The sequence below is a fragment of the Rhinolophus sinicus genome, linkage group LG04, assembly GCF_036562045.2.
Source record: "Rhinolophus sinicus isolate RSC01 linkage group LG04, ASM3656204v1, whole genome shotgun sequence".
NCBI classification, from domain to species: Eukaryota; Metazoa; Chordata; class Mammalia; order Chiroptera; family Rhinolophidae; genus Rhinolophus; species Rhinolophus sinicus.
Genome location: NC_133754.1, coordinates 96,517,205 through 96,531,450, shown reverse-complemented (window position 1 = coordinate 96,531,450; position 14,246 = coordinate 96,517,205). Strand labels below are relative to the sequence as shown.

General features: G+C 39.3%; 1 protein-coding gene across 5 annotated transcripts in view; it reads right to left on the bottom strand.

Annotated features, from left to right (window-relative positions):
- Nucleotides 1-1,734: 1,734 nt before the first annotated feature.
- Nucleotides 1,735-14,246, bottom strand: part of TNFRSF19 (TNF receptor superfamily member 19) — an 85,167-nt gene continuing 72,655 nt past the window's right edge. For 3 of the 5 annotated variants that reach the window (XM_074330038.1, XM_074330037.1, XM_074330040.1), the window contains exons 6-11: nt 13,273-13,437; nt 12,667-12,792; nt 8,585-8,687; nt 7,622-8,027; nt 3,840-3,914; nt 1,735-3,749 (exon numbers count right to left, since the gene is read on the bottom strand). In XM_074330038.1, coding sequence (XP_074186139.1) covers nt 3,867-3,914; nt 7,622-8,027; nt 8,585-8,687; nt 12,667-12,792; nt 13,273-13,437 — 848 coding nt within the window. In that variant the 3' untranslated portion in view covers nt 1,735-3,749; nt 3,840-3,866. The remainder of the gene's footprint in view (nt 3,750-3,839; nt 3,915-7,621; nt 8,028-8,584; nt 8,688-12,666; nt 12,793-13,272; nt 13,438-14,246) is intronic. The other 2 variants (XM_019736609.2, XM_019736608.2) reach the window with 1 other exon arrangement.

Below are 14,246 nucleotides of genomic sequence, written 5' to 3'. Positions count from 1 at the left end.
CCACTCTGAGGCCACGTGCTGTGCTAGCGCCTTCTGCCCTCCCCGAGGGGCGAGCTCCACGCAATCCTTCCTGTGCCCCCAGAACAGCCCTATACCCGGTGTTCCACTTCTGTCTTCACACTCAAGATCCATTTGAGACATAATTAAAACGTTGGTCTCTCTCTTACTTCTGAGTGTCTGCTTCAACCCTGGCATTGCATTTGCAACCAAGTACGTAGCCTATACTACCGTAGAAATGTATAGTGTATAGATGACTGAAGGGTTGACATAGGAAACAGGCTTCTTAGTCCTCTGAGGGGAATTCGGCTTGTGTTTAGGATGCCAAGGGGAACACTTTGTACCTGATACATGGAGGTATGTGATGTGTGCCTCGCTGGAGGGCAGCCTGCCTCCCTACCCAGCTGTTAAAGGATTGCAGGCAGTGCTCTGTAGGTCTTCTATTTACTGTAAATAGTTAAACCAGGTACAGAAAATCCCTCTGCTGAGTTCTGCTGGCTAAATTCAACCCCAAACAAAACTGAGAGAACACAACTATTTCTGTCTTAAACAGAAGTCCTAAATGCCATTAGAAACGAAGATAAAAAGAAAGAATCCTTTGTCTTTATACATTAATAATTGACACCTGCTTCAGAAGACCACCCATGGTTCCAAAGAAAGGGGATTTGCTGGTTAAGTTTTAAAAATCCAAGTCTTGGAGAGGCCAATTTGAAAACAGTCATAAATCACACTAATTCAAATGCCACCCGTGGTTTATGAAGGGACCTGACCCCGACCTGCTTAATCTCTGCAGCAGAAACCAATGACCTTCCTCTGGTGAAATGTGACATAAGCAATGTTACGGTGAACCTTTGGCTTCATTCAGTAGAGTCACATCTCTAGAATCACACACCAGGCCTTACTGACATTTCTTAGATATTATAGAAGATGTTGGAAATTCTCAGGCTGCTGTTTAGTTTCAAGATGACCGAATGATAAATGTAAGCGGTATTTACATACCTTATTGGTAGGTATTTACATACATACCAAATACGTTTCAAAAATCAGACAACATCCTCCAGAGTTAAAATAGGATAGACAAATTCAGAACAACAAGTAGCCAACTGCAAAGAGAACTTAATAATAGTGGTAATAATGAAAATATGTCGTTTATGTGACTATGAATTACTTGAGACCTTCTGTTAGAACCTCATAAGCTTTGTGCTCCTTTTCTCAGAGAGTCGATGGCACCCAGAAGCCCAGCCAGTCTGCATGGACACCAGAAAAGTCCACATAAGTGGAGGGGCTGGTGTGTGGGTGGGGAGTGGAAGGGGGAAGAAGGTCGTGTCTCCTCAGGGCAGCCAGTGTCCTTTTCACACCACAGAATGACCAGCTGAGAGAACATGGTGTCACTTTAAAATAACCCAGTTTATTTCCAGGAAGGTGAAAGTTCTCTCTCAAACTCTAATAATAGCTTTTAAAGCTTTACTGGGGGGAAGGAAGGAAAGAAGGGATACAGGGATTAAGAAAGGAGGGTAAGAAGCTAGGAAGGAAAACAGAAACCCTTACAGTGAGCAGTGCTGCTCCATGGAACGTTCTTCCTTTCTTTGGTCCACTCCTCTGCAGGACACCCTATCAACCTCCACAAAGACTCAAGAAACTCTACTTACATTTTCATAGACATCTTGTGGTCAAATCCCAAATATTTTACCTGAATTTCCTAAGGGCAATTCTCATAAGAGTTGGTGAGTACCAAAGTTTAAGAACCAATGGTTTATGCTAAAAAAGGAAAAGAAAAAGTCACTCAATTATGCCTGGGCACTCAGTAGACACAAAAGATTGTGGGTTACCATGAGACATTCTAATTTCCCATTTCAGTTAAAGGAACTGAGGTCACGAGAACTAGCAAAACCAGATAAGCTAATATATACATTATCAGAACCTGAAACTATGGATACACATTGTTCCAGCCACAAGGATTCGCTAATGTCTTGCAAAGAGAGAAAAGCACGGGGTAATAAGTGAGAAGAAAAAAATGTCCTAGGAAAGACAGGTTTTTAATGTTCAGTTTAAACGTTAGTTAAAAGACACTGATTTGGGTGGGGCAATTCCGAAATAAAATATTTCAGTGACTCTAACACACTGATGTTCTATTTCTAAGGTCTATTTCTTTTTTAAGTGCACGTGGGACAGCAGAGCTGATAGCAATCAGTTAAGACAAAGGCCAGATCTGATCATGTAGGTTCAAATAGGCAAAACATAAATCTTGCGCAATCAATTCCTCTCCAGAGCATAATGATGATGGGTAAATGAGCTGTCCCCTGGTTCACGACTGAACTGGGTTCATTTCTGTCAGCTCTAGACAGCACTAGAATTCTAGTCCTAAATGCCAAGGTGAGAAAAGATGGAGCGAGAGCCTGAGTATTATAGAAGCAGCACACTCTTAAATCCAGCACCATCTGGCTACGATGGGAGACTGTTGTCCTAACCGAGCTTATAAGACGGGAAGGGACACTACCATATCCTGGCCAAATGATCCTGCGGCAGCGGCAGACCGTTCACCTAAATGCTGCTTACAAATTGTGCTTTTTCTTCTGGTTCTGATATGGAGTGTGGTCTCATAGGACGACTCACTTGCTGATATATTTCAGTAGTAAGGGAACCTGATAATGTTGTAATTTCTAAAGCCTTACTACAAGATATGATGCAAAATCACAAACAAAAACCCCAAACCAAGCTCACAGATACAGAGAACAGATTGGTTGTTGCCAGAAAGGGGGGGAAGGGGTTGGGAGAAAGAGAAAGAAAGCTCATTATTTTTATAAATACCACTTTCCTATAAAAGAGAAATTCTGGATCTTCTAAGCTCAGTCACAGGCACAGAGTAGTAGCAAATGCTCCCATGTCAGCTGATTTTCACAGAAGTATGCTCATCTTTATATGCAAGTCTCTAGCATATGTGCATTAAGTGGTTTCTGACCCAGGGTGAGGGGCCCTTCCCCCACCTCTTGCCCTAACTCAGTCCCCTTCTTCTTAGTAGCTCCAGCAGGAGCCTGTGAGAGGTGGCCGAGGATGGGGGTGTCCATTCTGGAAAGGACTTGTTCTCTTCTGATTCCTACTTACACCAGTTGACTTCATCTAACAAACCCAAGATTTAGGCAGGCAGCATGAAGGCGATTCTAACCTCCTAAGCGAATTAGTTCAGACGATGCAAAAGTGACCTGCATCAAACAGGAACACTCAGTGTTGAACCCACGCTACATAAAAACTACGGAGCTAATCTGACATTGACTTTCAGTAGGATAGTCGGCTGTGTGAAATGATTTTGGGGAAGAAAATGCAGATGAAAAATGTATCCTCTGGGTCTTTCGTCTTGTAAAACCACATTCACCATGAAAAAAGCATGACTGCATCTCTGGTTCTTGTTATGGGCCCGTAACCTCGCAGGCTGCACGCTCCACACATCAGTCTTTGAAGTCACGCTTGGAGCATAGAAGCTTCTTGTTTAGGAAAGATGCAAAGCATCAGGAGAGCCTGCAGTCTTTTCTTGTTATTCCTTGAGGTTTCAGCTTACAGCTGGTCTGGCTCAGAAACAACTGGTTGTTGAAAGGCTTAAAATGCCATCGGTTTGGTTCAGATTTATTTTTTTTGCCCCCAGAAGCCGTGCAAGGTCCAGACTGTACTGAGTCCCTAAGCCTAAGTGGAGGAGTGCGTGCCCCTTGGGTTCCATACGCGCATTTCTGTTCCAGAGAGAGTCGAGTCCTTTAAGCTTCCTACAACAGCAAGAGAAGGAAAACTGTAAAAACCATGCCTTACAACTTAAAGCTGCGAAACTGTAATTGTAAAAAATGACTATACATAACTTTTACTAGGAGTACACATGAATGTAATCACACACGGGCGAGACTGGTGTTCAAATATCCAGGTACCCATGTGCTCTGAGAATAAAAAAAAAGATTTCATAACAACTCTTAGTCACTCAGTATTTGCAGATAGTACTTAAAATAAAATAACCACATAAAAAATAATAAAAAATGCTGTTATGGCTATATCTGCCACATCTCCCAAATGGAAATACAGTGCTTTCCTGAATTACGAATGATTCCACGTCAGGGAGCCAAGCTGACCAAACGTAACCTCAAGGAACTAGAAGGCCTTTCTTTGCTTTGGTTCATAATAGTAAGCTGCTGAAATCCAATTTTTTATGAGAAGGAAGTATATTCTCTATCTTAGAGAATTCGGCTGTCAGGAGAAGTCTGATTGCTTTTTGGAATCTAATGGATTCAAACAAACAGAACTAGTCAATATTTGGCTGACCCCTGAAATAAAAAAGAGGGTCAATTTCCCAAAGACGTGCAGTTGTGGCTGTCTCCTATTTTCTTTTGAAGATTAAGGTTCATTCATGAATTTTCACACGTTCAGTAAATGCAACTGAAAAGAAAGTGCTTTTCAGAATCTGGAAAAGATTATCTCTTAGAATGGGATCAAAATATTATTTGCTGTTTTTAATTTTGGGGCAAAAACTGAAATGATTTACATTTTAACAATTCCTTTCCTGAATTCAGAGCATCTTATTTAGATTTATCAACATTATCTAACAATTATAAGATAACACATTTTGGAAAGCTAATAAAAGCCTTTCACTGCTCTTTGCCAAGTAGGAGGAGATAATTTCAGGGTCTTGAAGAGAATTTATGAGTTTGTTTTGCAGAAGGAAAGTATATCTCCAAGTTATAATGCCACAACTCAACAGATCATCCCAGACCCCTCACCCAGGACCTGACATGTGAACCTTTAAAATTTACGTCTTGATCCTGACTGACAGGGAATCAGACTACAAGTCAGGACAAAAGAAAATCTAAAATGTCTTCCTCCAGAAATACTGTTAAATGGCCACGAACATGAACGCTCCATGATAGCATCACTTGAAAAGTTTGACATATGTTGGACTTAGTAAGAATTTCCAGAAGTAATGAAGAAGCTGGTTTATTTATCAAACTACTAACCCAAGTTCAGGCAGGACAAGAATTACCCCCATGGAGCTGAGTCAACTAATGAAGATAATTATAATTTTGTATGACTTTTTGCTTGAAACATTGCTGGTATTAAATGTTTGTACTAGAATTAAGGAAACTTTTATCTTAACCTACATGCAACTTACATAAAATTTTAAAGTATTTAAAAAAAACCCCTTACATTAATAAATTACGTTGCGCAACGTGAGTTTATCATTTTCTCATTCTTTTATATGTAATTATAACTTTCTTTTCATAATAAGTGGAGTTACAAGTATCTTTATATAGATCATAATCATCTTGACAACTGTCTTTGAAAAGGGATTAATGTCATTACTCATCAATCTTTCTAAAATTGGTTCTGAAATTTTACATTTGTGTCACCTGATAACAGTGTTTATCAACCTTACCTCCACCTCACCAACAACGTAAACAGAAAACATAGAGCATGAGTTGGTTTTGATATGACTTGGTCTCAAAATGTTTCACTCCTTAGTCTTAGAACTTACATCAGAAAATTGGGGCCAAGCTACAAAATTAAGGTGAGCGGAAATTCTATGTACCGAAAATACTCTGAAAAACTGTAGTCAGTCAGCTGGTAGCACAATCATTCTAGTTACTCAGACTTTCCCCTAACAATGATGGACAGGAAGATGTAATAGATATTTGTGAAGGTAACACAAGTAAGTTTGTCATCAAAACCAGTTGACTTGATAAAAAAAGAAACTTCAGCATCTTGTAATAAAAATGTAATTCAGATGAAATTTGAAGAGTCCTAAGACTTTTATTTTGGAGTATGTGACAAGGCACTTGATTGGGATGTTGGGATTAGTCGTTAACAGAAAGGGGTCCTCTCTGTTCTGTTTACTGTGTCTCTCACCTGTTGTCAGGGCTGGTTACCTGGGCTGCTGGGTAGAACAGCCCCGAAGGTTTGTGGGCCAAAAGCCATTCTTGAAACCTACACTCAACTAGGCTAACTGTTTAGTCTTTTCTTACTATTATCATGAAAGTTACAAAAATTATGAGATGACTCAAAAGCACAAGGTCAGTAAACAATCGTTCCCAGCTACAGGGGTATATATTTTATGTTTTTTAAAGTGCCTAATTTATTTGTTTTTCCTCCCTTTACGCATCTCTTCTTCATTTACCTTTATTTTGAGAAAAAACATTTTTCATTCCAAAGTCAACAAATGTTTTTGTACAGAATTCCCAATAAATTCCTTAGAGAATTTTTTTTTTTTTTTGTAGTTAAAAGAAAGTACTGCAGGTTTAAATCAATATACAATCTACGTACTGATCTTAACAGGAACACGTCTCCATCTACACTTGGACTTGAGACAGTTTCTGACAAAAGTAGACAAGGATACACCCAGGATCACGTGCAGCGTGTGTCCAAGTGCTGCATTGGGACACAGAGTCCCAGACTGGGGCAGGAGGGACAAGCTGGGGGGTAGCGCTGGTCTGGTGGGGCCTGGGAGCCTCACTGATGCTGTGACTCTGCCCTTTTATACTCAAGGCTGGCATCATTCTTCCAGAAGAATGTCTACCAACAATATATGTGTTTACATTAAGGAAATATTTATAAACATTAAGGAAATATTTATAAACATTAAGTCAAAACCAGCAAAGGTCACGTCCTCACCTGCAGGAAAAAGCAGGGACAGTGCCCAGGTGTCCCCAAGTGACCTCTCCACCTCCAGTCTTGCAACCAGAAAGCCCCATCTGCCTGCCATCACCATCGCCCCCCAAACCTGCTTTTAAACACTTCTATCTAGAAGGTTCTTATGCTGCATTTAGTCCCAGATCATAACCGACAATCGATTTCCAACCAAACTAATCAATTGGTCAGAGCAGAGTAATCTAGAAAACAACAGTGAAAGAGAGAGGAGGGAAAGGAGTAGCTTTAGGAGATCTAAATTCTCATGAACTTGACACTGAATGAAGTGCATTTAAGTACTGGGCATAAGAATATTACAGGAAAAAATGAAGGTGAGGAATTGTGTACAAGATACTCCCATAACTAACTCATCTCTCTCAATAAGGAACGGAGCCAGGGAGTGCTGTGCTAAGGACAGTGGACTCTCTAACAACAGGGTCCCCTTACACGCGGATTTTTAAAAATAATTATGCATAGTACTATAAATGCATTTTCTCTTCCTTAGGGTTTTCTTAATGTTTTCTTTTCTCTAGCTTACTTTATTGTACAACTATAGTATATAATCCATATAACACAAAATACGTTAATCAGCCATTTATGTTATTGGTAAGGCTTCCAGTCAATAGTAAGCTATACTAGTTGTTAAGTTTTTGGAGTGTCAAAAGTTAACTCAGATTTTCGACTGTGCATGGGGTCAGCACCCCTAACCGCCCCTGTATTGTTCAAAGGTCAACTGTAGTTGGATTTACAAAGAAAAATGCAGCTGCCCTTTATGGCCTTATACATCAGCTGTTAGTTAAATAAAGGAAAACACTCTTGAAATTAATTTAAAATCTATTCTCCTATAACATACAAGAAGTTATGAAAGATGGAAAACCTTCTCATCGGGTTCCCCCGCATTTCATGGTGGGAAGAAAGCTGTATTCCCGTGGTCATAATGTTAGGTCCACACTGAAATCAATCACTGCCTTACCTGGAGGGACGCTTGAGCAGTTAGGTGAATGATATCGCCACTTGTTTGATCTAGCTGGCTTCTAGTAGTTAGTGTATCCTGAGTTAGCACCGGTTCTGTCACTGAGTTGTTATGTCTAGATAAATCAGTAGTTTCTGTGAAGTTTTCAGAAGGAGCTTGAATTGGAACAGCGCCACCAACCAAATCCTGACTACTGTTTGAATCCAAGGATGATGAGCTTTCATTTGCTGGATTGAGAGAATGAATATCTCCTCCCGTGAGTTCAGCATAAGAGTCACAAAAAGAGATGTCGTCACCACAAATGGGATTTTGCATCAGAGGCCAGGCATCCGAAAACTCGCCACAGATGGACCGCGAAAGGGACCTGAAGAAAGTCGGTGTCGTCTCCCCCACCAGACCTGAGTTTCTGAACACATGTTCAAAAGACCTTTTAGTGCTCTATGGGGAGAAAAAACATGCTACAAAGCCACATTCCAGCTATACTTTTAAATTTTCTAGATGAAATAGCAATGTATTAAGTCAGAATTCTAGTGCATCCTGTTGTAAGTTTACTCCATTTACTTTAAAACTGAATTTATAGACCTACTTCTAATCAGTATAGTTATACTTAATCCAATGTCTAAGATATGCCATTTCCTGGGTATTAACTAAATTTGATGGCTGTTCTAAAATTCTAAAAGTATAGATATGACATGTTTAAAATTGCAGATGACAGAAGTGTCACAAGTCATGAATATAAGACAAAAATAAAATTAAGTATAAAAAATGTTGCACTGAATATTAATAACCCTGAGAGACTTACCTAATTCTTGCCGAACACATGCCCTTCCAATGTCCAGAATGCCATTCATATTAAAAGTGATCCCCCCATGAAACATTTTCAACTGTTGCACATGAAAATTGGTGAGTAGAATGCATATTGGCACAAGGGAATATTATTACAATTAATTATAATTTAGTTACCTCTCCTGAAATGTGGCCTTGGAATGCACCCTGCAACCCAGAGTCACCCGGTCGATGCTGCAGGCGTCGTCACAGCACAAGGATGGGATCAAGTGAACAGGCCCTAGGAAAGCCAGCAGACGGGTGAGGCACAATGCTTTTTTCTGGGAACATTCTCTTTAATATCAGTTCAACATCATTCTTGAAAATTCAGCTATCCTCCTTTGGGTGATTTGGGGGAAAGTAGGTATGAGGTTTAATTTTTTTCTCTTAAAAAATGATGAACCACTTATATGAAGTACCTAAAGTGGTCAAATTCATAGAGACAGAAAGTAGAAGGGTGGGTGCCAGGGGCTGGGAGAGGGGGAAGTGGAGAGTTAGTGTTTAATGGGGACAGAGTTTCAGTTTGGGAAGATGAAAAAATTCTGGAGATGGATGGTGACATTGGGTGTGCAACAATCTGAATGTACTTAATCCATGGAACTGTACACTTATAAATAGTTAAAATGGTAAATTGTATGGTATATCTATATCTTATAAATTAAAATAAATGGTGAAATGTAATAGTGCAGCCTGTAGGAGGGCATGTGACATGACGCTCTCATGCACTGCTGATGACAGTAGCAATAGTACATTTTTGTTGTGTGGTCTAGCAATATAGAACAAGAACACAAAAATTTTCAAACCCTTTATCTCAACACACACACACACACACACACACACACACACAATTTTTTTGTTTTACTGCTAGGAATGTAACTTAAGGAATAACTAGATATGTACCTAGCTTTATAAACCATTAAGTTCACTGAAGCAGTATATATTTTTGGTACTAAGATAATATAAATGTATTGAAGAAAAAAATTGAAAAATAAAGAGAGGTATTAGATAAATTTAAAAATAAATCTTCCCCAACCCTATAAACTGGAAATAAATACTGTCAATATTTAGTCAACAGCCTTTTAAACTTCTCTGTCTATATAAACACAGACACATATAATACTGCTTTTATAAAATCATAAACATGCTAAAGCGTACAGACAAATACAGAGACATGCACATGAACAGAGAGAAAAAGACTTGAAGAAATTATCTATTTACATATACATGTATACGTTTGTGTGTGTATTCAAACTTCCATGAGGATTATCTCTTTACTTTTATAAGCAGGAAAATAATATTATAAAACTAATATTTCCCTTTTAAAAAGTGAATGTTAAACATTGAGATGCAATTGCAAACCGGTGTTAAATAGGATGGATATCCAATCCACTTTCATCTGAATCTCTCTCAAAGCAGGCCGCCATCTTGTACTATCTGAATAAACGCTACCATGACCATGGGGAAGTCGCCTGGATTCACTACCAATTAACCCAACAAACACATCATGTTCACTGTAAAATTTTTCAAAATTAGTCAAAAGCAAAGGCACTACCACTCCTTGCAGAAATTGCTGGTTCTAGGGCTCAAGCAAAGGGAAATAACAAGATGAGCCTGAGAACTTCTTTTTTCTACCATGAAGTAAGAAAGTGTTAAAAGTATAATGAAACATATCCAAATGGCACATGAACCAGCTTGAAGGGACTTCCACTGGCCAAGTCTAGGAAAATCTGAGGGTCAAAATAAATAATGACAGCAAAGGATCGTAACCCAATGAATGGAGTCCACGCGTCCACAGTAATGAAAGGAAATAAATAAGTGGGGAAGAAAGGGAAGTTCTTTCTTACTGTAGGAAGCCAAACTAATAAATGTGGAGAGAATGATGGAGTTAGAAAACCAGCATTTGTTAACAATCCTAGTAATGACTGACTCAGGGAAGACTCATCAGAGGATGCTAAACTACTAGGTGAAAGTTTGAGAGCTGCAGGATATTTACATAGTCTCAAAGACTCTCCCGCAAGGTTTTTATTAATTACAAAGAGAACAACAATAATTATAGAGCAGAGAAACCTTGCCTCCTGATGTGGGGCACTGAGAAGGATACATCACCTCTGTGGTATTTCTGAACCGCGTCATAAGAAAACATCAGAAAAACCCAAACTGAGGGTCATGCTACAAAATTACTGGCCTGTGCTTGTCAAAAATATTGTCATGAAATGCAAAGGAAGATTAAGGAATTGTTCCAGATTAAATGAGAGTAAAGAGATTTAACAATGAAACACACAGTGTTATGTAGGATTTTCTTTTGCTACCGAGGATATTATTGGGACAATTAAAAAAAAATCTGAATATGCTATGTAGATTATATAATAGCATTGACTTAATGCTAATTTCCTGATTTTAATGATCATGCTGTTATGTAACAGAATATTCTTGTTCTTAGGGAACAAACACCCAAGTATTAAGGGGTAAAGGGACATCATATCTGCAAATAATTCTTAAATGGCAAGTGAAAAGAAAAATATGTGTGTGTATGTATATATACAAAATATACAAAGCATGTGTGTATGTGTGTGTGTGTGTGTGTGTGTACATATATACAGAGGGTGCCAAAAAATGTATACACATTTTAAGAAAGGAAAAAACTGTATTAAAATTGTAACACTCAATATATACTGATAACAAAAGATGAATACAAGTCATGCGTATACATTTTTTTGGCACCCTGGCATATATACATATACTTAGATAAAGATGATAAAGTAAATGTGAAATGAGATAAATGTTAATATTTGGGGAATCTGGGTAAAGGATATGTGGGAATTCTTTGTCTCAGTCTTTTAACATTTTTGTAACTCTGAAATAATGTCAAAATAAAAAGTTAAAAGAAAAGCTCTGTTATTAAGGAGGAAGCAATGTAAATGAAAAGCTATACTGAACCTGGGCATTAGCATGGGGGGATTAAAGTCAGCGTTTTGTTAAGAGGATATACAACAAGGCCACCATATATTTAATCGTTCTTTTCAAATAGAAGTTAAGGTGAGGCAGAGTTTGCACAAAGCTGTATTTTATTACATTTAATATTTGAGCTCATCTCTCAAGGAATTAACCCTCCTCACTCTGATTCTAGTGGTGATGTCATAGTATAGTATCTAGGAAACAGAAGGCTTGGGGTACTTTGAGGATCCCCAAGGTACTGTCAGTAGCCCTCTAAGAGTCTATTATCCACGTAGGCAGACGCAAAAATAAATCCACACACACCACAAGTCCTATAGCTCACTCTTAAACCTATTCCTCAAATAGACTATAGTAATGATCAGTAGAAAAGTTAATTGTGTTGAATGAAACTCCTTATTCCACATATGAAATATTAGAATGAAAAGCCGAATCCTGCAATTGCTTGGAAAGAAAGACTGAGCAATTTCAAGGGGATAAGTCAGCCTCATTGGGATACATTTAACTTAAAGAATGGTTCTAAGAGACAAAATGGCACTCTTGGTATTGCTGCAAAGGTGCTAAGAGAGCTGTGAAGTGGGGAGAAGACGGGGCCAGGTCAGGCTTCTAGGAAGTGCTGTGGGCCACATCGAGTTTTATTTTGCAGAGGAGGTGAGGTCATTAGAGTGCGGACAGGATGAGGGAGTGTAAGTATAGAAACCTTGTGCTGTTGAATATAAATAAGTGGAAAAGCAAGTTGGTATGACCTTTGCCCGTTTTTGCCCACATTAGAAACCAATTCCCACTTGAATTACTTCCCTAAACTTTCATTTCTGTCAATAATCTAGGGGGCAATTATGGTTTGTGGAAAACCCTGTCAGAGAGTGTCCTCCTCCCTCTTCCGTAAGAAATTCAAAAAGACATTAAAATGGACACATAAACGTTCAGTGTGAATCCACCAGACAAGAAAGGACACGAAACCCTACTCTACAAATGGCTGACATAATTTTAAATCAATCGATTCAAAACAACAAAGGCAAACTTGCTCAAAAAGTTAGTGGAAAATTCTAGGATTTTAATGAGGTGATTATTATTATTTTTTCAATACTTAAGAGACTCAATACACCCAAAACATCAGGGAATGGTGGAGAATAACTATTTAACAAGATGAGCTTTAAGTAGAAAATGAGGCAGAGCAACCTAGCTGTGGGACAAAGAGGAACAGTTCTTGGCAGCTTCAATATCATGCCTCTGCTTTCTCTCATGGACTCATAACGGGCTTATCTTACCACAGGTCTGGGCTGAGTCCCGGTGGCACTGACAACACGCCCTGGGAGCAGAGTCGCTGAGCTGAGGTCTGTCAAAACACGACAGTTCAGAACCATTGTACTGAATGTCCTGTGCTCTCAGAGACCCTAAACGAGAAGGCAAAAATTCTGTCAGTGAAGAAAATTTCCTCTATAAAGGATTCATTCACATCGCAACGCAGACCGGTATCATGCTAGCTTTTGTATTTTCAAAGATAAAGAAGGCTATCTTTCACATTTTAAAATACTGATTCTTACACGGAGGCACAAATATGAAATAATTTGTCAAGAAAGCTCAAAATGTAGAGTAGTTATGTTGTCAGAACTTAGAACGACTTTTATTTTTGCCTAGTGGCATGGGGACATCCTTGCTTTTTCAATGTCCTTATAAAGTGGTGCCACCTCAGTTAGCTCCTTCAGTGTCCCTTTGGGACTAGAGGACTGTGAGGTCTATTTAACGTGCTCTCTATCCCTTTAACATCTCCTTGATTCTTGTCTCACTCAAGTCTCTTGTGGAACACACAAATGACAAAGATGATAAACGCACTTCACCAAAATGTTAAGACACAGAAAGAGCTCAAAACTTACAGCTGGGTTTTTTCTCCATAAACTGCCTCTTACAATAAATGACGCAGAGAATGAGCAGGGCCAGCAGGACGGTGGCCAAGGCGCTGCAGATGACGGCAGCCAGGGCCGTGTCTCGCGGGCTGGAGGCCGTGGATGGGATCTTCACGAGGTTGACCTTGCTGGTACCTGAAAACCAAAGGAATGGCATCAGCATGCTCTCAACCACCTAGAAGGCTCGGACGCTTCCACTGAGCTTGATGGTCATCTTTAGCAGTGGCCGTCGTGCAACAGAAATCAACCCCCAGGAAACCAGCGGGAGGTATGGTATATGGCCCAAGCACTCCTTCCTCTTAGAAGATTTCTTGAATATTATACCTCCACCCTGAACCCCAAAATGTGTGGATGTGCCTCTCCTCCATTCCCACAACACTAGACACAACCCTTAACATGTGTTGTTGCAGGACTGTGCTTTTTAGGTCCCCTATACCAGACCCATTGGCGAGCTGGTCATCTTTAGCTGTGTCCCCAGTACTTGGCACAGTGTTTGGCACATAGTAGGTACTTAATGTTAGTTATATACTTGGAATTAGACTACCTACATTTTTAAGCAGATTGAGCTAAGGCATGTTTTGGGGTCAACTTTAAGGAAAAACAAGGAGTTGGATCATTTATGACCTTACACTACACCTCTGACTTCTGAGACAGTAGACATTTTTTTAATGCCTTAGCTGTTAAATTACCAAACAACATCTAAGTTTTGGAGAAAAGACTAATACTGTTGTTATACTGTGGAGAGGCAGGCATAGTAATGTGTTAAGAAGGTGTTAAGAAAAAGATTCTGTTTCAGAGTGTGGGGTTGAATTGGGGGTAAGGGCACAGATCCTGGGATCCCACTGCCTGGGTCAACCTCTGGAAGTGTGACCTTGAGCCAATTACATAATCTCTCTGAGTCTCAACCCCACATCTGTCCAAATGGAGGTAATAACAGTACCTCT